General features: G+C 41.9%; 1 protein-coding gene and 1 long non-coding RNA gene across 9 annotated transcripts in view; both read right to left on the bottom strand.

Annotated features, from left to right (window-relative positions):
• CTBP1 (C-terminal binding protein 1) overlaps window positions 1-27757 on the bottom strand; it is a 235757-nt gene that overhangs the window by 56675 nt on the left and 151325 nt on the right. For 2 of the 8 annotated variants that reach the window (XM_069014666.1, XM_069014664.1), the window contains exon 1: window positions 8056-8285. The exons of 5 other annotated variants lie outside the window; for them this stretch is intronic. Coding sequence is in view for 1 of the 3 variants with exons in the window: in XM_069014664.1 (XP_068870765.1) it covers window positions 8056-8095 (40 nt within the window). In the remaining 2 variants the exon portion in view is untranslated. Of the gene's footprint in view, window positions 1-7510; window positions 7534-8055; window positions 8286-27757 lie in introns of those variants that run through there. One more of the 8 variants, XM_069014668.1, reaches the window with a different exon arrangement.
• LOC138109172 (uncharacterized) lies at window positions 10451-14280 on the bottom strand. The gene is made up of 4 exons (XR_011150326.1): window positions 14112-14280; window positions 13942-14013; window positions 12792-12874; window positions 10451-10850 (listed from the first exon to the last, which is right to left on the bottom strand). It is a non-coding gene; the product is annotated as an uncharacterized lncRNA (long non-coding RNA).

Below are 27757 nucleotides of genomic sequence, written 5' to 3'. Positions count from 1 at the left end.
TCTGTAGGATGCAGCCAGAATCCTTTCAACTTGTGAGCCCACTCCAACTCCCATCAATAGCAACCGGAAGCTGAATAATTCAACATCCTGCAGGATCCAAATCTGCTAAGAAAGGAAAAGGAGTGTCTGCAGCTTGCTGTTCTCCAAATTCCTACTAGAAACCTTTCTCATTTCCTTCTCTAAGGAGATAGTTCTCACTGCTGAATACACAATGCTGGCTTTAAATTTGAGATGGCTGCAGGGTGGTCATGAGACAAATGCCAAGAGTATTTGCACACCTCTGCATTTACAGTAAGAAGGAAAGTCATCTGGATTCATGGATTCAAAACATGAGACCTTTTGAACAAAGACATGGTAAGAGAAAAAGCCTTGAACAGAAGTCTGACAAATACAAACAACATACATAACCAGACCCAAAAGGCAATGTATTGTGAAACCTTTCAAAACCATACAATACTATAGGAATTAAGTAAACTTTAAACTCCCCTGCAATACTCTCGTCATAGCTAATTTGTGATTTCCTGTACGCTCAGTACTAAGAGCACAATGGAACCTCTATTGTGGGCCTCCTCCCACAAGCTTTTGAAAAATGCAAGACATTCTTTTTATCTCGACTGGCGTGGCTAAAATACATCCAGCTCTACAGAGATAAAAGGTCATTTTAGACGCTGCTTTTGCTCATAAAAATAAAAAATAAAAATGTGCTGCCTGGTGGGGCTGAGTTTAAAGTTCACAAAGGAGCAGTGCTGTGGTGACTAAATTGCTGACCATGGATCTCAGGAAGGGCAGATGAAGGAAGACACTTAAGTTTTAGGGTAACAAGAGAAGATTCCACATTGAGAACTCTCTGCAAATTCAATACAATTCAAGTGACTCTCCTGTGAGAGTCTCACAGGAGCTGAAAAAAATGAATGAAAATTTGACAGAATTTATGGGATAAAGCAACTGCAGTATTCACTGCAAATCTCGATTGAGGGTGAAGGTAGTAAATCCTTTAGCTGCAAGTAACTAGTTTAGAGAGGTACTAAAAATTGATATTGAGTATTTTTTAACTTAAAGGATTCTGAAAGCTAATGCAAACCAACCAAAATTAACAAGACTTTCTGCTGGTAGCAGAAATGAAAGACAGTAATCCTGGCACAGGACAGGCTGGGAAAAAAAGCACAACCAGCACAGACAGACTTTCAGTATGCAGGAGAGAATTTCATGGGGATGCAAAATAAAACCTAAAATGATGGAGTGGCTTTGATCAGTAGCTTAATGACCTTTTGTTGTCAAAAAATAATGTGTTAGGGTGGAATTAACTGGCTAGTTCCAGTCAGCATGGGAACGCACACATACAACACTGAATTACTGAAGATCACTTCTCAGTAACCCTGATTATGTGAATGGGAAAATCAACGACATGAGAAAGGCTGTGATACGCATTAATACTGTTCACTGAAGCACCAGACACACATTAAGATGGTTGGTAGACCACAAATGTGAAAACGCTCATTAACCGGCTGCAAATAAACAGTTTAACATATCTGGTACAACACATTAAAGTGAAAAAATATTTAAGTATCAGTTTAAGAGTTTGGAGACTGGCTTGTGGTTATCTCTGCTAAACACTTTTGTCCTGCATGACTCTGCAAAGACTGAAACTATGCACACAGCAAGAGACAAACTGGCTGCAACCATCTAATGAAATTTGACTCATCTGGGAATTTTGATGAAGTGCTCCACACCACTGTTTCTGCTAAGCCATACATTTTCCTTACGGGATTGAGAGTGCTGCAAATATGCAAAAAGCAACATCAATTTTGGACTGTTTGGCTTAAAATAGAAGGTTAATTCTGAAAATCCATATTCAGGTAAAAATACCACAGAAGCAGATGGAAACTTTGCAATTATAAATTAAAGATAGAGAGATCTGCACCAATGGCACAGTCATTACCGTCTGTCAGCCCCCAGCAGCACCTCTTGCTGACTGTAAGTCTGACTAAGAGCTGCCTGGGGCAGCTCTCTCTTCCTACAAACCCTCCTGCACATCAGCCCAATCCAACTGGAGAGCACACATCCTGGTACAGCTCCTTTCTGGCTCATTCTCCCAACTTCTGACTCACCCAAGGGCTATGATGACATTCTGCAGAGTGAAAAAAATCCATGTGTAGTAGAAGATGATGAAAATCCCCTGCAGTGCTGCTTCTCTCCTGGCTCTTTTCTGAGCTCTGCCTGGCCAGTGCACTGTCCAAGCATGCTGCAGGACAGCCCACTGGCCATTCCTCTGCTTGGCCAGGCACACGGTGCATGCTCCTGCCATATGAGAGGAATACAGCTTGACTGGAATGCAGCCTTGGAGAGACCCATTTGCCATTCCTGCTGTCATCACATGGCAGCCACGGGCTAATTCCTATTGATCACGTTTGAAGGGTGGGAGAGAAGAACAATCTGCCACATGGCAGCAGCACCACCGAGCCTGGCTTTCAGAGACTCTGACTTGCAAAACTGAAAGCAGGACCACTCTCTTCTGCTGTCCCTAGAGCTCAGCTCTCCTAAACCACTATCTGCTGTGGGCAGACCCCACCCCGACTGTCCAACATGGGTGAGGGCCCACATCCCTACTGCACAAAACCAGACACAGCAGGTAAATGTGCACACTGGGCTGCCCACTGTGGTTTCCCCAACCACAGACATTTCTTGCTTCAGAAGGTCATGCATGAACCAAGCACAGAAGGTGCCAAAGCAACGCCTGCTTTGAAAGGCAGCAAAAGTTATGCTCTTGTCATGTTCCACATGGTGGTGTGAGAATTCATTGCTATTAAAGCTTTCAGCACATCCCTCTGGGACACAACTCCCACCCTCACTCCCACCATCACAAGGGTGTGTCCGTGTCCAACAGCAGACGACGGAATCTATCAAAAAATATTGGGGCTGTTCAGGAAGACTGTTAGAGCATATCCAACAATACAGAGTTTGGACTGCACACAGGAATCTGGAACTGTGACTCAAGTCAAGTAAGAAATGTTTCCCTGCTTCCTTCCACTTTTTTCTAAGTTGGCATGAGAGCTCCCCTAAATAGACCAAAAGGAGAGGAGGGGTAACGTGGTGTGCTCTGGCACACGCACAGGCAGAAAGAGTGAACAACTTTCACTGCAGACTTATGTAACCTTGCCGGTGGTGACACAACTTGCTGAAAGTGGTTTAGGCACAGACAAGGGACATCCACTGACCTGTAAATAGAACTGTTAAAATATGCCTTAAAATACCTCATGTAAAGCAAAATTATATAATCACATTACCTTGTACTTTAATACTGAAATAACAAAGGCTTCATATGCAACAGAAATAAAAGCTTTCTATTAATACCTCAACTTCAGAATTAGCTGAACAATTGTCCCCAGTCCCCAGGGCCAGCTTTTTCTGCTTTCTGCATAGAATCCCTTCTGGCTGACTACCCTGGCAGGTATACTGAAAGCATATTCCTCTAAAAGCCCCTTGCAAAAGGCAGGTATAAAAAAAAATGAAAACACAAGGATGAGCAACAGTCGTCTGAAATAAATACCAGCATGAAACATGCTATTGCATTAGCTACACTTAGTTCAAAGAAAAAAAACAAATCAAACAATGTCAATTTTCAATTATGTTGATTAGACACAAACTGGATAATTAGTAAATGGAATAATAATATAGGAAACATGCTATGTTTGAAATGAAGTGACAAAAATATTCCATAAGAGAGAACAAGCTAATTCATAATCCACCTCAAAAATTCATCTCTTGTTCTGCTATAGCAAACATAAACACTTTATGTTATGCATATCAAAAAACAATTAACCTATTCACCTAATGCACAGATGTTTTTCAGGAGAGGTTTCTTTTAAGTGATTTCTTTTAATTTGGCATTTAATTTTACCTTGTGAAGTTTTTTCTTTATTATTTCATTACTGATGGAGCACCCATAAGGGTAAAGACCCAGGTTTGGGCAGGCATCCATCCCTAGGCCATCTCCCGAAGGCAGAGCCTGAGCCTGAGGGTGGGGCTGGAGGCCCATCCCGATGGGCCACATATCTCAGCTACCAGGCAGCACAAATTAGAGGAGCCCAGGGACTGCCTCCTATTCCTCGAGGAACCAGATAGGTCTCTGGCCACATTCAAAAACAATCTGAAGTTTTTACTCACTTCAACCATCAAACCAAAGCTGAACATCAAAGGGCCCCAAAAGCGCCAAAAAAGTCTAATCCGGGGACTCTCAGCGACTTTTTCGCATCATGAACATTTTGGGACACTTACTCCATTTCCCCTCCTCACAGCACCACCACATGAAGCCACACACCAGTTTCACTCAGCCAACACTCGGATGCTGTCAGATTCCCAAAACACTCCCAATCACGTTAATCACTGGGGGAGATGGGCTGAGGATTACTGTGCACTGGGAAAGATCCTGTCGTAACCACAGCTCAGAGATCCTAAAGCACCCGCCACAACTGGAAGCACCGCCGCACTTCTCCAGCTCTCCCAGGGGAATACTGGCGTGGGAGCAAAGGGTTACATTTCAGCAGGAAATGTTAACTTTAGATTTATCTGCAACGCATGTTTTCCTGATCAATTCACAGATTAAAATGAATCATCATCTTTGCTCTTGAGGCAGCAGGGGAGAAAGAGACCCAAAACTACAGCTGGGAACTTGTCTTCCCAAACTGTAAATCCATTACTCCGCTGTCTGGGAGTGAGAAAGCACGTGCAGCTGAGGAACTAAGGCTAAAGGGCTCTGTACTACAACTTCTATCCTCACCTTAAATTTTAGGACATGTATTAAAAGTGTAACTTCATCTCTACTCTCACACTAAATAAATAATTATGGGGCCAGGAGGTGAGGGAGCCTCAGAGGAGGCTGCTACGCTGCTGCACTGCCAACTGCTCTGGGATTTGAAAGCTTGACACATGCTGGAGTATCACCTCATCAGTGTTCCCAGCTGGCTTGGGAGGCGAAAACCTGACTACTACTCTTAAAGGCAGTTTCTCACACACGAGCAGCCAAGTGCTCCAGATAAGCTTCAAGAAATAGAGTTATTACAAATGCACGGTATGTAAGGCAAAACAAAATGGCAACAAGCACTTTTAGCCCAGAACATCAGCATGGTTTCAAGCTCAGTGCTGTATTTCACATAAGCAAATTAAAGATCATGTTGCTTCTCAGCATCTTTGCTTAAAAGACATTAAAATCTGTGCCTTTCCACACACTTACTGCTGTTCAAACTATTTTCTGGTAAAATAAGCTTTTTCCTTTTTTTTTTTTCCCATACTTAACAGTATTCATGTAAAAAAAGGAACTTCTGGAGACTGTCAGTTTTCTCCCCAAAAGGGATGACCCAGCCTAGTCACCGATCTGCAGTAGATGTTCTTACTTGATAACAAGGGATTGACTTTATGTTTCAAAACGTTGGCAAGTGCACTACTGTACCTGTCTGATAACACTTCACAGTATCCAGCCCAATCCTAATCTCTCGGATCACACTTTTGGCTAAGTGCTGCAACCCACTCTGTTTACACTGTAAATAAAACAATAGCTCTCAGAGACTGAGAGATTAATAAATTGAAGGATCACATATTTTTAACAAAGGGCAGACACTATTTATCTTTATGATGCAGAAGGACAAGTCAAGAGGTAACCAAACTGACAAGCGTAAGGGCACTTGTAATTTGTTTTATCATGCTATCAGAACTCCACACGATGACAAAGTATCACAGCATATACAATATTTACGATGAGGAGCTTTCTACACAGTGTACTGTGTGCTCGGAAGCTGCACGCTCCAGCTACTCCTTAACTACAGACAACAACACTCAACTGCAAAATTCACAAAGGTGACTGGAGTAGTTTCATTTCAAAATAGCAGTTTCATTGACTAAACTCTTCTACTGAGCATGACCACAGCGGTTCTCAGGATTATTACTATTTTATTTGCCAATTCAGTAATGAAGTAACACATTCCCTGATGGAGCAATACTGAATCTGTGTTTCTTGGAGGGGTGGGGGAGTGTGTTTATAGAAGGACAGAGAACACACCACTGACTCTGCACCAATTTACACCCTCACTGCCATCAGACACGGAGAAACTAAATTCATGTCCAAAGTATTATTTTACATTAACAATGACAAAAATGAGGGAACAGTTTAACTCTCCCACTTTCCCTCGTCTGTTTATGAATTGCAGCCACCTCATAAACACCTATTTCTTGTTCAGGCTGGAAAAGAGGCAGGTTGGGGGCAGAGGGTTGTTTTGTTTCCCTTAGGTTTGAAATACACCAGTGAATTGTAAATGGGCAAAATATTTTGTCACTACCTCACTCTGGGGATGGCTGACATAATAATAAACTGAAGAGGATGCTATCTGTCAAACATTAAGGAATTCCAATATTGAAATCTTGCTGCCTTTGGGGGTCAATAAAGAGCAACATTATAAAATACACTGAAGTTAGCAGTTTGGGCTGCTAATTTTACATGCCTGCTTCACCAACGCACAGCTAAAAATAGATAAAACAGATAAGAGCACAGAACAAAGAGATGCACTGGACAATTATCTTTCTGCTAGCAGTCTAATTTAAACTCATCTTTTTAACCCTTCTTATTTATAAAAGAAACAGATTTTCAAAGTGTTACTTAATGGGATCTCAATCTGAAATTACTTAAGTATGTTTTTATTTTTCTTAATATTTTCTTGCTCCCTTCCTAATATGACAGAATAATGAGATTTAAAATATTTTAATAAGGGCATCAAGCTACTTGCCAAGGGGCTCGAATACTAAATAAGAACATTTACATCTTTTAAGACCCCGGAGGAGGAATCAGTGCAATGCACTCAAAACACGTACACACATCGCAAATATGACAGTTAATTTTAATTCACTGGAAAAGAAAGTACACACTTCAGTTTATTAGGCCTCATTATTTTCAATGAGGCTAAAGGGATGATTATCCTTAGCTGCTCCATCGTGGCCTAAAAGCAAACATTCTTCCTGATACGAACAACACTTACTAAAATATAACACACTGTGAAATTGTTCAATTTAAGTTACAACAGGTGAAATTTTAAAAATCAGCACTGCTAACAATGTTTTCTACCATTATTCTGTCCAGCTCAGCTCTACGACTTAAATCCTGACTTTTGAATTTAATTTTTTAGAGGAAAACAAAGCAGCATAGCAGACTGACTCATATCTACATTGTAAACGGGTTTTTTCTATGCTTTGTAGCCTTCTTTTGGTATCATTTGCTTACAAAATGATAATGTTTATAAACAGAATCGACATTCTGTCTCCTTATGTCTGGGGGCAGGAAAAAAATCACCTTCAGATTAACATGACAATTTATGCCAAGCAATTCTGGAGGCAGATCTGTAGCATCACCCCGTACATATTATTCATGTTACCTTAAAAAACAACAGCATAAATGCATGCTTTGAAAAAAAATTAAAAAGAAGGGAAAATAAAGAGAGACATTGAGATTTAAGGTGAAGAGCCTTACCTCTGATAGACAACCCGTCTGCAGCTCTGCCAAAACCATCCCACCAGCCAGGCCTTAAGCACTTTTTTACAGCAATAAAACGCCGCTTTTAAACTTCCTGTTTATCCAAACACCGGCCCAGCTTTCCCGCAGCTCGGAGCCGGCATCGCTCACCCCACGAGCGAGAGGGGGGGACCGAACACCCCAAATCCTCCTGGAGCACCCAACACCCTAAACCCCTCCTGGGGAACCCAGCACCCCAAACCCCTCCCGGGCGCAGCTTTAGCGCCCTTTGAGTTTGGTACTTCGGGACGACTCGCACTCCCGCCCCTCCGCCTGTCGTTTTTATTTCCCTTTATGTTTTCACCCAACCTCAAAAAGCAGCCACCGGGCAAAGTTGCGCCGGCGCTGCGGCCGCCAGGGCAGTCCCGCTGCCCGCGGCGGGGCCCGGAGCGGCGGTGACGGGCACACAAAGCGCGGCGGCGGCGGCGGCCGCTCGTGTGTGTCCCCATCTCCGCCCCGCTCCCCGCCCGCCCCGCACCGCGGCGAGCAGGCCGGATGGTTACCTAGAGGCAAGCCCTTGTTCAGGAGGTGCGAACTGCCCATGGAGGCGCCGCGCTCCGTCCGCGCCCGCCGCGGGGAGGAGGGGGAGGAGGAGGACGAGGAGGACGAGGAGGAAGCCGGGGGGCAGCGCCGCTCGGAGCCGCCGCGGCAGCCGCGGCATATGGCGGCCGCTCCGTGGGCGCCCCCGAACTGAGCGGCGCCTCGGTGCGCGCCCCCGCCGCCGGGCGCGCCCCCGCCGCCACCGTCGCGCGCACGCGCGCCCGCCCGCCCCCGCGGAGGGAGGGGCGGGGTGGGGCGGAGGGGGGAGTGGGGGGGAGCGGCCGCTGCCGCCGCCGCCGCCGCCGCGCCCCCCAGGCTCGATCTCCTGGTTCTCGGCGGGCGCCGAGACGAACGAGAGAGCGGGGCGGGCGAGCCTGGTTCGGCCGCGCGCAGCGAAACCGGGACCTGCCCCGAGACGCGATGTCGCCACTGCTTTGTTTCGTTTTATTTTGTTTTGTTTAAACTTCGGCAAAGTTAACACCGGCTCCGTTCACAAAATCACGGTATGGGTCAGGTTGGAAGGGACTACAGCGGGTCATCGGGTCCAACCTCCCTGGGTTATCCCAGAGCGCATGGCTCAGGATTGCATCCAGACGGGTCTGGAATATCTCCAGGAAAGGAGACTCCACACCCTCTCTGAACAACCTATTCCATGTGCAGTCACTGCACAGGAAAGAAGTTCCTCCTCATGTTCAGGTGGAACTTCCTGCCCATCACTTTCTGCCCGTTCCTGGCATCCCAAACCATTAGCACTTCTGGTGTTTCGCTGTATTTGTGACTCGGCTAAGGCTTTTCCCTCATGAACTAACAGGAATGAAAACAAATAAAGCCATACATCTCTAATTTTGCTCCCGGTGAGGGTCAGTGCCTCCTGCAACTTCCCTGATCCGCCCTGAAGAGCCCCAGAGCTGACCCCGCGGCCGGCGCCGCCGCGAGCGGGAGCAGCTCTCAGAGAGAGAGCAGCGAATTGCCCAAATTCAGTGACCAAGGGCCGGTCTGTCCCCCACGGACACGCTCCCATCGCGCCCACGTGGCCGCGGTCCCTCGGGGCCACCCCGCGCCCGCCATGCGCCTCCCCGCCCGAACGGCGGCGGCGGCGGCCGACGCAAACCAAAGTGGTGGCGGCGCCCCCGCGGCCGCTGGGTCGGTTGACGGCAGCCCCGCCCGGGCGCGGTGAGGGAGCGGCGGCCGCCATAGCCCCGCCGCCTTTCCCTCCCGCCGCCTCCTGCCCCGCGGCTCTTTTCTCCTCAACGCAACGCCCGGAGCTCCGCTCCAGCCCCCCCCCCCCCCCCGCACCCCCCCCCGAGAAACTTTCACTCTACTGCCACAGCCGCCCCTCCCTCCTTCCCAGCCGCGAGCGAGAAGCGGAGTCGCGGCCGTTCGCTCGTCCGTCCCCACCCACAGCCCAGCCCGGCAATGAACATCCCTGCTGTAGGTTTTTCCAGAAATAAAACGATCGTTTCCTGTCAGGAAGCGGTCCCAGCAGTCCCTCAGGGACCCGAACCCCCTCTGATAAAGACAGGGACTCCTGGGTAGCAAACAAGAGCAATTCACTGGGAGATCGGACAGGGCTGTAGATTTTCCCTCGGGCTTTCTTGGGAGTTGGTTTGTCTATGAGCGGAATATTTGAACCCAGAGGTTATAAAGGGTGGTTTCAGCTTCCGAGTTGTGTGGATTTCAGGAATCCGTTCAGGACACAAGGATTTTAACATACAGGCAGCCTTCAGCAGCTTGGCTCCAGCTCCCTAATAACTTGTTTTCCCCTATCATTTCCCAAGTAGTGTGTCCCTTTCACGGGATTATCCACCAGGATTGGGAGGTAACTGCCAGGGCAAGTTTATGCAGCCTCTAACTTATCTTCATTTTCCTCCTGTATTCCTGGGAAAACCTTCTGTGGCTCAGCACAGACGCCTCAGACATCCCTCAAAGAACAGTTTCCCTAAATTCTCGCTCTGCATCACTAGGGCAGCATATAGCCAAGCGCCTCATGTGGGGTTTGTATAAATAAATTTGGGTTTAATCACTTTAAAGTGGCTAACCACTTTACTGCCATTTATAGATGGTAACAAATATGAAAACACATACATATCAAAGCTCTGAGGAGAAAATAATTATTTTTTTTCTCCCTCACTGCTTCAGTTGCCATGTGGCAAAGTATCAGGAATGAGCATTAGGGGGTCAAACACGCTTAAACCACAAGAGAAGAATCTGTGAATACCAATATGGATATGAAAGAATCGCCAGAAAAAAAAATACTAGTAGAAAAGGAAAAAATCAGAAGTGAAATTAAGAATTCAGTTGCATTTTTTAATAGGGAAACATAAACAGATACAGGCACTGAGACCATGTCCTCGGTGGGGTTACATGACTGGGCAAATGTTTAGATCTAAACTGGAACTGCTGCTTCGGGGAGGGAGGAGAGTGTGGCGCAAAATATTATGACAAGGGGAGTGCTCTAAGTGAGGATAAGTTGGCATGATGAACAGATGGAGGATTCAATAACAGGAGGTTATTAATACTGCAGTTTGGTATTCTCTACGCTACTTCGTGAAGGGATTCATATGCTTGCTCTTTTTCCTTTCTGATTGTACAGAGATCTAACAAATACACACACTGTAGGTAACGCTGGGCTCAATTCTCTCCTGGCACACTCATCACAAATTCACGCTTCCTAGGAAAACATGGTGGGCTGGATCCTCAGCTGATGCTGACTGGACCAACAGTGTTCCTCCAGCAGCAGCAAGCTGAGTTGCACCTGCTGAAGGACAGAGGTTGTTATCTGACCCCATCTCCCCAGCCAAAAGGTCTCTCCACCCTGCTCTTCGACAGCTGCCACAAGGCACCTGCTCCACAGAATAAACTATGCAGACTCTCAGGATGAAAAAGAACGTGAAATAACTCAAGAGCAATTGAGTTTTACACTACGGCTTGCACAGCTACAATACAAGTACATCCTCCACAAAGCCTAACAATCCCTATCTTCTTATCACATTTGGGCACTGCTGTTAACGGCAACCTTTTTTTTTAACAGCAGTGTAACACAGCTGAGTGTCTTCTGTGCCCTGAACTAAGAATTATGGCATTTTTCAAAGCCCCTAAACTGTTTCTTGGCTCCGTAAGAGTCAGCTGGAGGAGCACATGTGCTGCAGAGCAAATACATTGTTTTAAGCGTATCTGTTAACAGCCACATGTATAATTTAAGTACAAGTTTTATTCCCCTCAGAATGTTCAGTCATAAGGGCGTGACCTTGGGCTTTCACAAATTCAGTGCATTAGGGTTCACTATCTTTAGCAGATGTGACTTTGAAGATACTGAAAAAGGAAGTTTTACTGTTTTATCCTCTAAGCAATGAGCCAAGATATACGTTGAATGTTTTCTGAAGTGAATAGTGGGGTTTGACAATTTTCTTACAAGAAGATACTGCTATTGTGTGCTTATAGATTTTCTTTGGTTTGTCACTGCCATGCGTGCTGGTTCTTTCATGCATGATTTTGCTTTGTTATCAAACAGACGTCATTCATTGTAACAGTTTTTAAAGTCATAAATTTAAAACCTTTATGCATTTTTAATCAAAATGCAAGATTATGTTTCAATGGAATATCTTAACTTTTGTCAACAGTAAATCTTGTAGATGCTATTAGGAGATCCTAGGAGAGATTTATGTCAGAAGAAAAGAACGGTTGGATAAAGCAGGCCCAACACTTAACCTGTATCCAAAATAGATCCTTTAAATGTATAATCAAACTAAGTCAATTCAATTTATCTAAAATCTGGAAAGAAAACTTTGTTTGGATTTAAATATTTCCTTAATTCTTTCCCTTAGATTCTAAAAAGCATTTGTTTATATAACACAGAGAGATCAGCCTACTTTGATTTTGCAATCGCGTATTTTAATTACAGCTTCTTTTTTTTTAGTTATAACTTCCTCTGTGTGAAACTTCCCACTGCAAGAAGTTAATGCTTTCTGGTTCATGTGGAAGTCATTTTGGAGAAAAATTTTCAGCAGGTTCTGGGGGGAAAATGGGAAAAAAAGAATAATTGACTTATTGAATAATTGAATAAGGGAACCACCTCATCTTTAAGAAATGGTGGTCATTGCAAGCATGAAATAAAATAGAGGACCTTCATCTACTGTTATAAAGAAGGTGAAGGATCAAAGTAGTAGATTAAAGTTCCACTTAATGAAGAAGTAGTTCAGCTGTGTCAAACATTCAAAGTCATTTCTGAAATGCCAAATGTGTGCATTGCTCCTTTCTCAGAATGGAACAGCTCTACTAGCTCTATGCTGGAAATACAAAGTGAAAAAGCTTATAGTGTGCTGAATGAGCGGAAGAATAGATTCCCTTCAAACCACTGAACACAAAAAAACTCTCTCCTCTGATGTTATCTGTATTAAGTGACTAAGGGATTTTCTTCGTGATCTCACCCTCTTCACACAAGTGCTAAAAACATACGAACCAGGGTGGAATTAAATCCTCTGCATTTTCTGGTTGTCGTGAAAGGAGACATATTATTTTCCATCTAGTCAGGAGGAGTTAACAGACCATCTCCAGGACGGTCTGTGTTCTGGCTGAAGTGAAAAAGAAGACAGAGATGAACAGCAGAAGAAACCTATTGAGAACCATTAGTGGATGTCAGCCATTGTCCATCTGTTCACAGTGGAATAAATCCAGACCTGAAGGAACAACTGCAACCTACCCCATATGGCTTGCTCCCTTCTGCGCTGGCAGGGCTTCTTTGGGGATTTGACATTGGATGAGGTAAAGGAGAAGCGGCGCAATCTGTGTTCCCAGGAATGAACAGCCAATTAACATGAAAGGACAAAAAACGGGTTAGTGACCCGGGGAAGGTTTTCTCCTCCTCACCTTTCTGAAATCATGGAGCTCATTCAAACTGTGTAAGTCACAGACATACTATGCTGAGGGTCCTGCTATTAAAAATTTACTTTTAGCTACTAACAAAATTCTGTGGGCAGTGGATAGCCCCTCGGTTGGAGAGACCACGGATCCAGTTGCCTCCCAAAGTGTTAAAGAAGGCGTTTAGAATATATTACACTCACATTCCATTAAAAATTATAATGTGGTATGCTTTTAACATAATGAACCAGCATAACAACGTTCTGCATTTACTTTTATAGAACTGGATTATTGAGTAGTAATTTACTTCTCAAGTTTTAAATCAGTCTGGGCCTCATGAAGCAAAGCGCTATTTTTTAGACGATTAAGGGAAGTAGGCTCTGGCATATGCAGAATAGTTATGAAACCTGACTGTCTCTTTAAAATTATAATGAAAACCAGATACTCTTTATGATGCTGCATTCTGCATGCAAAATTGAGATCTACATATTAAGGCCAACTGAAGGGATCAAACCCACAAGTCTGTAGTAGATTCAATAACCTGTTTGGTGGTAGTAATTTCACATGTAATATGGAGCATAATGAACCATCCGGTGGCCTAAACAAGAACCAGTGGATGTCCTGAGTGAACTTGCTACTGTGGGTGTGTCTTACTGGGCTGCAATGTCATTTGCACTCCACTATTCTCCACCTCCTCTTGAGTTCTAACATGCTTGGCGTCTTATTTTTGTCAAAGTTGCACAACAAGTAGCCAGGGAAAAAAAGCAAAAGTTGTATCAGAGGTAGTTTTCAAGTTCCCAAACAATTATATTTGCATTTATGAACATCATTCATTCACTAGGTGGCATAGAAAGCATCATACTTCCTTGTTTCAAACACACACTACAAAACTGAGGATGCCCTCAAGAAAAATAAACACGTATGAAATCAAAGCCACATCTCACTAAGCATTTAGCTAGAGACTTTGCTCTGAAACTAAGCACAAGTCTTACCTGTCTGAAAAACCAGCAAAGATACTAAAGGATGAAAAAAGCAGAACAGTGTTACAGGAAAATGTCCATTTGCTGTCAAGGCACAACGATGCACTGGGATTAGGTACATTTATGACATTGAAATGAACTCTCTTGCTTTGTCAAATTTACTCGGGATGATGACAAGTTACCAGGTTTGAATTTCATCCTCTTCCAAACTGAGCACTTCTCTGTTCAACCATGAAATACTGCACTACCAGCACTCCACTATCACCTACTGCTAAGATAAGAGAGTGGTTCATTAGTGAGCAAAAAGTGACCTCTAGTGAATCACCACACCAGCTCCTGAGACACACAGAACCTCCCTGGCTGTCCCTGACTGATCACATCCCCATCCAATTAAAATCTGTTAATGCTGCACCCCAACACCAGTCAGCAGCTGCACCCCATCAGTCAAGCACTTCAGGCACCTTCAGTAACCCACACTGTGCACAGCAGCTGTAACAAGCAACAGAAGACACTGGCACATTGAAAAACCTGAACACATTTGCCTGTAAAACCTGCCTACTCATAACAGTTAGATAATTTAACAGACTACAACAAAACATGAAAGCTCTACGTGGATATTAAAAATATTTAATTTAATTTAAAAAGTAGTATATCCAGAGATTTGTAAACAAAATGAGAAAAACATCCTATTAAATATGTAAAAATAATACCAATGTTAGTGATCTTTGTACTGTAAGAAAACAGGAAAATCAGAATAGAGAAAAACAGTAAGCAAAGAGATGGGCAGTGAAAATCAATTCCATATTTACAACATATGGAACAATATACAGGCTAGGCAATCCATTACAGTGAATGGTTGATGGTTTTAGAATAGTAAAAAGAAACTAGCAAGGTTTCATGTGTAAAACACACACTCCATTAGCCAGAGAAACACATTCCATGTTCTCTGTCTCCATATAGCTGGTGACACACTAATATTTTTAACCTTCTCCTAATACATGTATCTTTTTCTAACAAACATTTATGGGAGGTCATTGAGAAGCACACCTTTTTTCTTTTATTAAACCAAAATACTCTTGTGCATTTTTTTTACTTCCTATTCTCAAGACTTAAAACTGAATAGCTGAAAAGTAAACTGCAAGAAATCCTTATCCCTATGCCAGACACACAAGATACAATTCAGATCTGTAAAGTACATCAATTTACGTGATGACTTACACAGTGATGTGGGAAAAAAAATATTGAAATATATTGAAAAAAGCTCCCTTTGTATAGCTGAATAATGTCAAGAGAGCAGCGTGTTCTCCTAGCAATATACTCCTTATATTCATGTAACACAGAATTTCACTATAGAAGCAAAGGTGATTCAAAGAGGTGATAATCAGTATCAACAGATTTACTGCTGTTTGAGCTGATCTTTACTGCCAAATACCCTGACTTACAGACTAAGACAGCACTGAGCATTATGATAGGATGGTATTATTTAAAGATTAATGGATAAACTTTCCAAAGGCCTTATCATATTACAAGAAGAAGATACTGCAAAGAGAACACATCTCATGAAAATGTTTGCTAAATCACTGTCTTTTTAACGGTTCAACTCCTCTACACAGGAAAACATCATCTGACAGAGATGTTTTGTTCAATTTGTATCACAGCAAAGCACAACTCTGGTCCTACAAGTGTCTTCTGGGAACTCCATCATCTCACAACAACCACTACACTCGACAGCAGGATCACTGGTGTAATTTTAAAGACAGCTCTTATTGTGCCAGGCAGGCATTGGCAAGGTGGCTGAGCTGACACATCTGCAGCGTCTGTGATTCATGGTGGCACTGTGGAAAGCCCACAAAGAGTTCATCCTGAGCTGTAAACAGAACCGTTTGAGATCATTGACTGCAGCCATTAACCCAGCTCTGCCAAGGCCAACACTGAACCATGTCCCCAGGTGCCACATCTACACGTCTTTTAAATACCTCCAAGGACAGTGACTCAACCACTGCCCTGGGCAGCCTGTTCCAATGTTTGATCACCCATTCCCTGAAGAATTTTTTCCTAATATCCAATCTAAACTTCCCTGGCACAACCTGAGGCCACTTCCTTCTTGTCATGTCACTTGTCCAGGTCCTTCCCTCATCCCCCGAGTGAGTCACCCTGTCATGGAAGGACATCGGTTGGTCAAGCAGGACCTGCCTTTCATAAAGCCCAGACTGACAGGCCTGTAGTTCCCAGATCCTCCTTCTGGCCCTTCTGGTAGATGGGTGTCATATTTGCAAACCTCCAGTCTCCTGCAACCTCCCCAGTGAGCCAGGATTGCTGGGAAATGATATAAAGTGGCTTGCAGAGCAAAACAAAAGGCATTAAAATAAATTCTGTGACAGTTTTGAAAGGTAAATTTCCTAGAACAGAGTATTGAGTAGAAGAGGACTTGGAACATTATGTACCTTTTGAAAGCAGTTTCAATTAATGCACACCATGTTGCATACCTTGCTTTTTTCATTTTTTTTTTCATTTATTTCATCAAGACAATTACTTGGTTTCTTAACATATGCTGTCTTTTTAATGAAGCAGGGTATCATATACTGCTTTTATGTAATGAACTATTATTTTTCACTACACTGATGTTCCATCTGAACTACAAGATCACAAGTAACCCAATAAACATTAAAAATCTGCAAAGCTGATGCAATCAACAATTTTTAAGCTTTCATCATGTAATTCCAAGGAAAATCTTAAGGTATAAAAAAGCCTATTTTTTTCCTTCAAATTCTTACGGTTTCTTTGGGTCCTATATGATTAGATGAATAGCTGAAGAGTCAGTGATATCAGAATACTCTTTTATTAATTCGTATTATTTTATGTATCTGGAAGAATGATCACAGTACAGGCTTGTACATCACCATGGAAAGAAGAAAGTTCAGCAGACATAGACAAAAAGGGAAATATTTCCATGCAAACAGATTGGGTTCTTAATTAAAATGATTTGATACGCCTTATGAACAGTGCAAGTTGTATCACAGATGATGAAGTTACCTTAGGAAAAATGTACTTTAAATTAACTACTGGAGGCTAAAGACAACTGAGCTGTAATAATAAGTAAATGTATATAGATAAGGTATAAATAATTAATTCGCTTTTCCTGAAAGACCTGAAAACAAATGGGAACACGCTGTATATCGCTGTACTGTGCTGATCTCTGACTGAAGTGGCTTCCAAGACCCATGACCCAGAAAGGTTAAAGTTTGTGTCTTTCCCAGAGGCTGCACCTCTATGATTAACATTACAGAGAAGCACACATCAGAAAGAACTATCACAAGAGAGGAATGAACAATAATTCATGGAGATAATAAATAGTCTGAGGAGAAAAAAAAACAACCCTACTTTGGTTCAATGAGTATTTTGAATGTTTTTCCTTTTATGCATTATAACTGTAACTTTTACCAAATACCAAGTACTGAAAGGGATGATTTGTTTGTTTCTTGAGGTTTCACAGTCACAAGCAGAATTAAGTGCGCCCAGTCTATTCCTGAATCTTTCCTGACATGAGATTTCCAATGGTACTAAAATCTATGGATGTTTCTAGATGTAGACAGATGTCTGAGAGGCCATAGGCTGAGGTCATCAAACTCATCTCATCTGTGACCTAAGCTTAGTCTCTTGGCTCTCTTAAAAAAAAAGGGAGGGTGGGAGGGAGGGAAGGGAAATGATGGAAGGGAAAGGACGCCAAAGAAATTGTTTGCTAATTTATCTACAAATTTTTTCTAGTTAACTTTAATAGCACAGGCACAGTTCGGTAACATAAGGCCAAGATGATGCACATTGAGAAGATATATAATATATACTTGTTCATCTATCATTAACTGCTCCTCACAGCCTAATTATTGTTTATGGCATTATTAGCAGTCAACTGTCTGTTATTTTCTGCACATCTAACCAACCAGATTTTCAAGAACTCACATTTAAATCTCATTTCAAAAGCCATTTTACTGCACTGAGTTAAATTGCTTAAATTCATATGTATTTTACATAAACCTTCATTTATCAACAAACAGCTCAATTTCTTGGTTCTTGAAACATTCAAAGAAAAAAAAGTACCACGCTGATGCTGACATCATTTTGGCTGCTTAAGGGAAGATAAAATTGGGTCTCTCAAAGCTGCAGGCAAAATACTACAATGGATAACAAATATTCCTTGTGTATACATGATTGGAACGGCTGTCTCCATTGGGCGCTGACTGTACATTGTGGAGCACAGAATGGATTCAGAGAATATTTTATTGTTAGAGTCAGTTCATGTGGACATGCAGTATTCAAACAGTTTGTTTTACAATCACTGCTACCTGCTCCCTGACCCCAGAGATGCCTTCTTGCTTAGAACAACCATCAAACCTTCAAAACACTACAGAAATCCACCATGTAAATACATATATATACTCGTGGAACAGGGGTTTCTTTTTAGAAAAAAAAGATACAGTGATAGCAATTTTTCTAAATCGTTTTCCCTCTGATGGCTGCAGGGTAGTCTAAATTTTTACATATAATCCACTGTTAGGATCACACTGTTTCTGTTCTGCTCTTAGAAAAAAAGAGGAAAGGAGAAAAGAGGTTTTGCACAGGAGCATTAATAGTTCCACTTGCCCTGTGGCAAATGGGGAAAATATGTCAATGTGAATTACTGTACTGTCTCCATGGATCAAGATTTCTCTTAGTGCTTTCAAAATTCCACTAACAGAAACAATTGCTAAGAGCATTTGCTACTTGGCCTGCTATGCTGGAATAAAATAAGACCCTAGGATCAACTAATGCTAAAATATTATCTTTTATATTGATTTTCTCTCCCTACATTAACTGAGGAAAAAAACAGCTAAATAATTTCAGCTGGAAGGAACAGTCTATTGCTCTCACAAGGACATCCAAAGAACTTAAATAATCAACATAATTCCAAAATAGATTTTTGAGCAGCTTACTCCATCAGAAATGTAAGAATATCACAGTATAAATCTACTTCTTTCTGACCCAAACAAGTTGTACTCTATATTTGACTCACTACATGGTTACAGTGGGCAATGCAACATCTCTCTATAGAAACCAAGCACACCCACACAGATGCATTAGAAAAAATAATTCTAATTGTGTGCAGTTCTGCATGCACATTCGGATTTGAAAGAGTGAGCCAAATACCAATAAAGAGATTCCAAGTCCATTTTCTCTACTGGAAGGCTACTTTATGGGGGTTTTATTAAATTCTTTTTTTAACATCTTTTTCCTAGTACTAGATTATGGTCTCAATTAATTAATAAAGTACAGTTGTTGAAATTCTTGGGTCATTGGGCAGATCTGGTACGAAAATTTATTTCTAAACTTGATCTGGCCAATAAGAATGAACAATGAATGAAATCCAGACACTGTGTACTTACACACTGTTGATTATTTCTACCAAATAGCAAATTATTTTCATCAGAAAGTAATAATCTTAATTCTTATACTACATTCATCAGCAGGATTCGTAAATATCTAACATATTCATCTAAGGCAACCATAAAGATGCAACAAATTAGAGCTTTGCAGGATGTCTGAGTTTGCACTACTGACATTCTGGTTTAAGAAGTTAGTGCTACATGAGGCTGACAAAAACAAACACATATTAAAAGGATTATAATCGGTTATCTTAGGACACATTTTTCAAGGAAAAACTCTCCCAGTAAAGATGTTTCTACTGGGTATTTGTCATCATCTTCACCAACAATGTGAACATAAATAAAAAATCTTTGCAAAAATTACTATGAACATCATAAAAACAATAATAACTGACTAAAAAATAATAGCAAAAGTACAATCACGCAGTCATTTTGGATCACAGATAAATAAACAAAACATGCTTTAATAAATCCAAGATGGAAAGCTTTGCCATTACAAAAGACTACTGTCATATGCTGACAGGGTAGGGAATTAGAGCCTTAAAAGGGATGTGCAACTGTGTGGGCTCCAAGAACCACACCTCAACATGAGGAAGTAATGTTTGCCTTGAAAAAATTGTTAAATTCAAGTATGGAGGAAATTTTTGCCATTGTGGACAGGATTACCAACATTATAAATAGTGAACTGCTGCTGCCAGCAGCATCCATGTTCTGTATGGGTGAAAGGCTGCAAAAAGAAAAACTCAATGCTGGAGAAAAAAATGCCTTGAAGAATACAATGTACTCAGATTGCAAAAAAAACCCTGAGAGATATCATGATTATACTTTGCAGGGAGAAACACCAGACACTAAAAGTCTGCGTAATCTTACAGGAAGGCATAATAACACCGAGCAGCTTAGAAGCTGATTCAAAAATCTGTATTCTCTAGCTTTTTTTGTTGTTGTTGTTCAAGTGGATGTTATTGACTACACTATAAAGGTTATGGTGATGTCTTTACCTCCTGTAAACATCAAATGCCTTTCTGAAAGATCAGTCTAATAAAACATTTGGGGCTGAACTGTATCAGGTATGTACATGATACAAAGAGGTTGGAGGTAACCTGGAAATTCCTTGTTGATCCTACACTTCAGGGAGTTACATCTCCAAAAACTTGAAGTTGACTAATGGTTGGTCACTGCTCCACTCCCTCTAGGAATGAACAGAACAGATGAGCTGCCTCTCACAGAGCATCAACTCCTGATATCAGTCTCTCTCTGCTCCTGACATCCATTAACATGAAGCAATTCCTAAGAAGTTGTGATGAAGAGGGATGTCTTACCATAAACCAGCTGATTTCCAGGAGAGAGCTCATGGTGATCCCACTGAGAGCACCACAGACAAGAGGAGAGACATTTCAACTGGGCATCAGCGAGAAGCATGGGAAACACTGAACTCAGGGACTTTCAGTTCTAAATTAATAACAAGTTCTTCTTACTGCCATTAAATAATTGAAATAGTTTGGGGCTCGTGCACTTGTGTACCCAAGTGCACCAAAATGGGATGTCTGGAGACCAGTGATGAATAAACAGATCATGGTGCTGGGTATTCGAAGCACAGTCTGGAATGAGCTGGAGTTTGTGGCACCTTCATCACACCACACAGGGAATGCTGCTGGCAGGAATGTCCTCAGTCAGATAATGGCAATGAGTCCTGAAGGACCAACACTGCTGCCTTGCTCGGATTTAGCTAAGTCACTGCTTCTCTAAACATGTTTTCTCTCATGCACTGCAAGACTATTCTTGTATCTGTCAAGCAGAACTGGATGCTGCCCATCAATTTTTGGTATTTAACTTGCTGACATCCTAACTGATGACACAGCTTAGACTTTTCCATTCAGTTTGCAAAAAGTTGCACAAGACAGAGCCTAGAGGAATTCTGCTAGAAGTAGCTTTTGTAAGGAACAGAGGCACCTCAAAACTGGGAGAAATTAGAAGGATTAATGCACTAGCCAAGATTTGGGAAACAAACTATCAGTTCCTGCTTCTGTCACCAGTCTCCTATCAACCTTGTCAGTATCCAGGTTCCTCATCTTTAAAATACGTATAGTATTTGCTTATTAAACACTCATGCTTGCTGTCAGAGAAAATCCATAAAATATTCAGACATCCCACTACAACTGAGGAGTCGTTCTCCATATGACTAACGAGACCTAGGACAGGCACGCATTCATCCATGGTGTTGATCTCAGCTGTGTTAGCAATGTGCCATCATTCTGGTTTCACAGTGGATATGGTAAAGATTAGATAGTGCTATCCTATAAAGAAATATCCTATAACAAGCTGTAGGAGGCTGACTATCTCACCTGCAGTGTGCACTCCCCCCAATCTGTCTGGTGTCCATGAACACAGGTCCCCCCTACAGCCAATTAACTGCAGTTCCTACCTACTCCTAAAAAAAGATACAATATAAACTTGAAGGTTTGTAAAGTTACATTTGTTTTGATACACCTACTGTGTTCTGAAAGCACCGCATCAGCATCCCACTGAATCCTATTTTAACATATTTTTTGTTGACTTTTATTAGAGCTGAACATTTGACTATTACACGAAGAACAGAGCTGATGAGAGAGGAGTGGTCCTTTCTAAGGTAGATAAACTTGGCAGGTCAAGAATAAGAAAAAAACCTTACTTTCATTTTAACACAAAAATCCAATTAGGAAGCTAAACTGTAAAAATTGCAATAAGAATTCTGTTGGGCAAAGCCTTGAAAGATCACCAAAACAGTAATAAATTAATCATGGAGTATGGAAAGGAGAAATTAAGATCAATAAAAAATGTATTCATGTCTTGCTAAAGCATTTACACACCAAAAAAAACTACTGTTGTTAGAATCAAGAAAAGACTGTCAACCCCAGTGTGGTTTATACATTTATTTTTTAATGCCAGATATACCTATGTTGTACAGAAGAACTAAACACAGAGTAAGACAATCCTGCTTCCTATGAGATGGCTATCTCAGCTCTCAGCTCTTAGCAATCTGTGTAACTGTACTCCAATCACAACCATATTCATCAATAATAGATGTCAGTGCCTCCATCTGCCTGTGCTCTCCTCTCATCCTTAATTTTTACCCAGTAAAGACCTGCATGTATTTAACTCACCATGCCCTGTGCCATGGACATCCTACCACTCAAGTCCAGACACACAGATCCTCTGAATCCAGCTTAAACCAAAATCTGCCACAAAGTTGGCTCCTCATTCCTCCCCCACAGGGCTAATATTACTTGCACAAAACACTTCTTGGATTTAAAAAATAATCACATCTTTTCCTGGAACCTGAGAAGCACAATACACACAACTTCTGCAGTAGTTACAGCATATGAAGTTAAGTGTGAACTCTGTATTGGTCTAAAGTTTCCACAATCAATTTAGCTTGAAAACAGCATTTTTCTGTTTTCCAATCTATTTGGAACACTGAGAAGTCTTTTTTTCCTTTATGGACCAAGCCTTGATGTTCCTGAAATCAATGAAGATTTGCCATCCAAGTATGCAAGATCTCCACATGCTAAGACAAATTTCCAACTCAATCCTTAACTATTTACTACATAAAACAACATTAACACAAGATAATTTTTGCTTCTCAGAGCTCTTAAAATAATTATGAACATGAAACAACAATCACTGTTATTCAGATGATAATTTTCAGAATGTTAAACTGAAAGACTAGAGGGATTCAATTAAACATTTAATGTAGAGGACAGGACAGTTGAGTGTGCCAAAATAAACTTCAGCTCACAGCTGTACTAAAACTTTGAAAGATTTTCAGTAAAATAAATCCATATTTTATTTAAATGCTTGGTACAGCTATTGGAATAACATATGCCATCATAAAATAAATGTTTAAATCAGTACTGTACCCTGCCCTGGATAATGCCTGCCTCAAAAATCCATTCTCTTGGTAACTCATTCTGACTTTTAGCAAAATACAGAAAGTAAGAACAACCTTTTACTACACATTCTCTTAGCTAAACTCTCTCTCCCATTACAAATTAGCTATAGGCAAGATGATAGGGAAAAAAATGCCAGCTATAAACAGGCAGTTACAGAAGTGAAAAATTGGCATCTTTGCTGACATCAGTCTCAGAAAGCAGAAGGGGATGATTTCTGCCATGGAATAATCTTTTCCAGGAATATCCCTGTGAACTCCAGAGCTTGGTGCTCCTGCAGCCAGCCTGCCACAAGGAATTTACCCATTTGCCCGTGGTCAAGTGAGGGCAGCAAAGTTGTGTGGACTTGTTTCATCCTTCCACAAGGGCTAAGCAGAACCTGACACCTTGCTCAAATTTCAGACCTTAACTAATGATTGGTTAATATAAGCTCTCAATTTCCCTGAATGGTGAAAGAGCTTCCCAGAGAAGGGTGTTAATAAGTTTAATGGGGGGAATAAAATCTCCATTGGCTTTGTCCTACACTTCTGACTCTCCTTTAGGAGGCCCGATGCAAATCTGTTCTCAGTGAAGGCCTCTAACAGTGAATGCAGTGCAGAATGGGCTGAGAGCAGTCCTGGGAAGAAGGACTTTGGGGTGCTGGTGGGTGAGAAGCTCTACATGGCCTGGCCATGTGCACTCACAGCCCAAAAACCACCTGTGTGCTGGGCTGCATCCAAAGCAGAGTAGGCAGATCAAAGGAGGGGATTCTGCCCCTCTGCTCCAGTCTGGTGAGACCCCACCTGCAGAGCTGTGTCCACCTCTGGGCCTCCAACATGAGCACAACATGGATCTGCTAGAGCAAGTCCAGAGGAGGCCACAAAGGTGATCACAGGGCTGGAGCACCTCTGCTGTGGGGACAGGCTGAGACAGATGGGGTTGTCCTGCCTGGAGAAAAGAAGGCTCCAGGGACACCTTGGAACACCATTCAGTACCTAAAGGGGCTTCAAGAAATCTGGAGAGCGACTTTTGACAAGGCCATGGAGTGACAGGACAAGGGGGAAGGGCTTTACACTGACAGAGAGCAGGCTTAGACTAGATATAAGGAAGAAATTATTTACTGTGAGGGTGGTAAGACTCTGCAGCAGGTTGCCCAGAGAAGCTGTGACTGCCCCATCCCTGGAAGTGTTCAAGGCCAGGCTGGATGGAGCTTTGAGCAGCCTGGTCTGGTGGAAGGTGTCCCTGCCCATGGCAGGGGTGTTGGAACACAGTGATCTTCAAGGTCCCTTCCAACCCCCACCATCCTGTTATTCTATAAACTAAACAAGTAAGAAACACATACAAGTTTTGAAATCTGGAGATACTGGTTATAGTCAAAAGCTGCAGTTCCACTCTAGCATCACTGCCTGCCTTCATCTGCTACTGTTAAACGAGCAAGATCTTCCAACTCAACTGATCCCTCCTCCACTTGCTGCTGTCTCCAGAAAATGAAGAGTAGATGGCACTAAACACAACCTCTGAACCCCATCATCCAACCAGAGCTTTACCCCTCTGCTTGCCCACCTGACACAACCATCCCACCACACACCCCCAACTTGTACAACACTGTGGGAGGAAGTGCCAAAAGTCTTGTTCAAACGGAGGAAAAAATTGTCCACCACTGCCCCTGATCCCCAAATGCAGCCAGGCTTTCACCAAAGTGAATCTGCCCACACAGCAGGATCTCTCTGTGATAAACTCACACTGACTGTTCCCAGTAACCCTATTCTGCATCGTGTCCCCAGAAACACATTCCCAGTCCTCATATTACCCCTGTAGCCATAGAAGCTTTTCCTTACCCTTGACATTCAAGTCTCAACGTGAGCTTTGATTTTCCTAATGCCAGGGCAGTATTTCTAAATTCCTCCTTTGCAGCCTCTCCCCTCTTCCACCCATACAATGCCCTCAGATTTCCAAGTTTAGTGGAGGCTGTGTAACGACTCCACAGATCCAATTTACACATATCATTTCCTGAGCAATTTAATCTAATGATTTGCTTGCACGTTTCATTCAGAAAGAAGGTTTTTTCTTTTTAAACAAAGCCAAACTTAAGGAGCACTGACATCTATAATGGGACTTAGAAGGCAGCATGTGAGTAGCATTTAAAGACCTACTGGGAGCAAAATTACAGCTCTTAAGAAGAGTGTGGCTTCTAAAATTTAATTTAACTGTTGCCTAGGCCTCTTCTTAAATTCTTATCTGGGCTAATCACTACAAACAATGAGGTCAGACAAATACCCATTTTTAATATTTTAGGCGCAGTTTGGGCAATTAAAAAACACAACCACCCAGATTAAGCAGTATTTCCTAAAGTCTTCTCTTCCAGCAGCCACAGAAATACCATCCTGTGGCACATTTTTGTAAATGTGATTATACAGTCATTTATATATATGACATTTCAGCAGTAATTGTACAAGCACAGCTAAGTAATTGTACTTGAAAATTCGATGATGGAAACAAGTTTTTCTTTCCTGCATTTATCACTACTGAAACAAAAATGCAGTGGGTCTTTTAATAAATAATAACCTAATTTCTGGATGTTCTAAGTACAAACCTTGTGATTTAAATATAGCTCAGTCTGCTAAATGTTCCTATGAAAAAGAAGACAATTTAGACCTCCATCAATTATAACAGATGGCAAACTGATTTCTGTTTCAGTAAAAAGTTTGCTTGGGTTAAATAAAGTTCTAATTTATTTTTTCTACATTTTGTTTCATTTAATTAAACTGCCCTAGAGATGAAAAATGTGGTCAGGTTATAAAATATTTGTCCATAAATAATGCATAAAAATATGGCCATTGCATTCCTAATCACTTATTTTAAATAATTTTTTAAAAGTGCATTTCACGTCAGTGTTTTTGATGCTCATCATCTCGAACCACATGGACTAAATTATGGAGCGCAGTCCAAAAGAGGAAAGGTTTCAAGTATAAATCATTGAATTGAGTAGGGGAATGTAGTAGGGCACTGTGCCACCGTGGGATTTGGACCTGAAACCACTATACCTCTAACTTTAATTTACTGAGATTTCTCTTCAGAGGAAAACATTTGAAGGAGGAGTTCTCCCCCCTCCAGCCAGGGCTGGGCAAGGTATTAGGGACTGCTTTACAAGGGAAGTCAGCGAGCTTGGCCCTCCTCCCCTGAGTAACCTCAGCTGGTCTCTCCTTACCCTCAAACTCCTCCACGCTGTTTCCCATGTTGGAATACTAATGATTTGCTCCTCTTGACTTTGATGGCTAAAATGACCTAATTTTACAAATTTTGACAGCTCTGTGAGATGGTGCAAGAGGAAAAAAAAAATCATCCTGTGGAAAGTAACATTTCTATGTCCTACTTCTGATGGAAGAGCCCTGTTGAGTCCTGATGCTATCAAGTTGATTTCATTTGTCCTGATCTGCAGTATCAGACTGAAGATTCTCATAACATTTCTTGTAACTCCACACACAGACTTATGCTTCCTACTTACTCTGATTTGATCACTTAAAAAAAAAAAAAAAAAAAAAAAAAAAAGGTGTGGATTTATATAACAAATTCATGAGTTAGAATCATTGACACCACGGTCACTTTGGAAAGTCCACAGGGATTTTCCTCAACATAGTAAGAAAATACCACGGTCATCTCAGAAAAACACCCTTCAGGTTCTGAAGCATATCTTAAGAATAACAATATCTGGACTTCGATCAGAACAGGAGCAAGTTCCAAAATTCAGGACCATGTCCTCCTGCTGGCTCTTTTCTCCTCCATCCTTTGGTGGCTCCAGGTATCAGTGGGAACTGCTCACACCGATCTGTTGCAAACCACTGCTTCCACATTTCAGACTGAACATCATCCAGGGAACCCAACTTCAAACTTCTCTTGTCCTCCTGCCTCCTACTTTTAAAATGTAGTCTTAACTTTGTAACACTGCTCTCAAGAAAACGGAGCAGGAAAGTCTTTAAGCATAGCAAAACATTCCCTAGAGCCTGCATGAAGAACCGCATGGCTAATGGCATTTCATGACCCCTAAACCCATTCCTGGTGCATCTTATCCCAACATTTAGGTCCACGACGGATGCAGGGTCATGCAAGGCACCACCAGACCAGTGGGACATCTCCATTGCCCAGTTGAGAATAAAACCAATGTACAGAGGGAGATTTGTCTGCTTCCCCACAGAAAGCACGTGGTCCCTGAATGCCTCTTGCACCAACACATCCCAGATAAGGGGAAGCTGGAGATCCTGAAGACCTGCTGCATTTTGGGTCGGCACCATGTAACTGAGGTTTCTTAATCTCCTGGAAAACAGTAATGTACATTTCCACTCTTGTATTTACTGTATATACTTGTCAACAGGATTTCCATCATTTCTCTCTTCAGTTTAACAGCACAAATATTTTGACACCAAAGGTTGCAAAGAAGATGAACAGATTTCATGTCAACACAGACCAGTATGAAAACAATCCACCCTTAGGTCATCGGATTTACTTGAG

Source organism: Aphelocoma coerulescens, chromosome 4, assembly GCF_041296385.1.
Source record: "Aphelocoma coerulescens isolate FSJ_1873_10779 chromosome 4, UR_Acoe_1.0, whole genome shotgun sequence".
Taxonomy (NCBI): Eukaryota; Metazoa; Chordata; class Aves; order Passeriformes; family Corvidae; genus Aphelocoma; species Aphelocoma coerulescens.
This window is presented reverse-complemented; position numbering and strand designations above follow the sequence as displayed.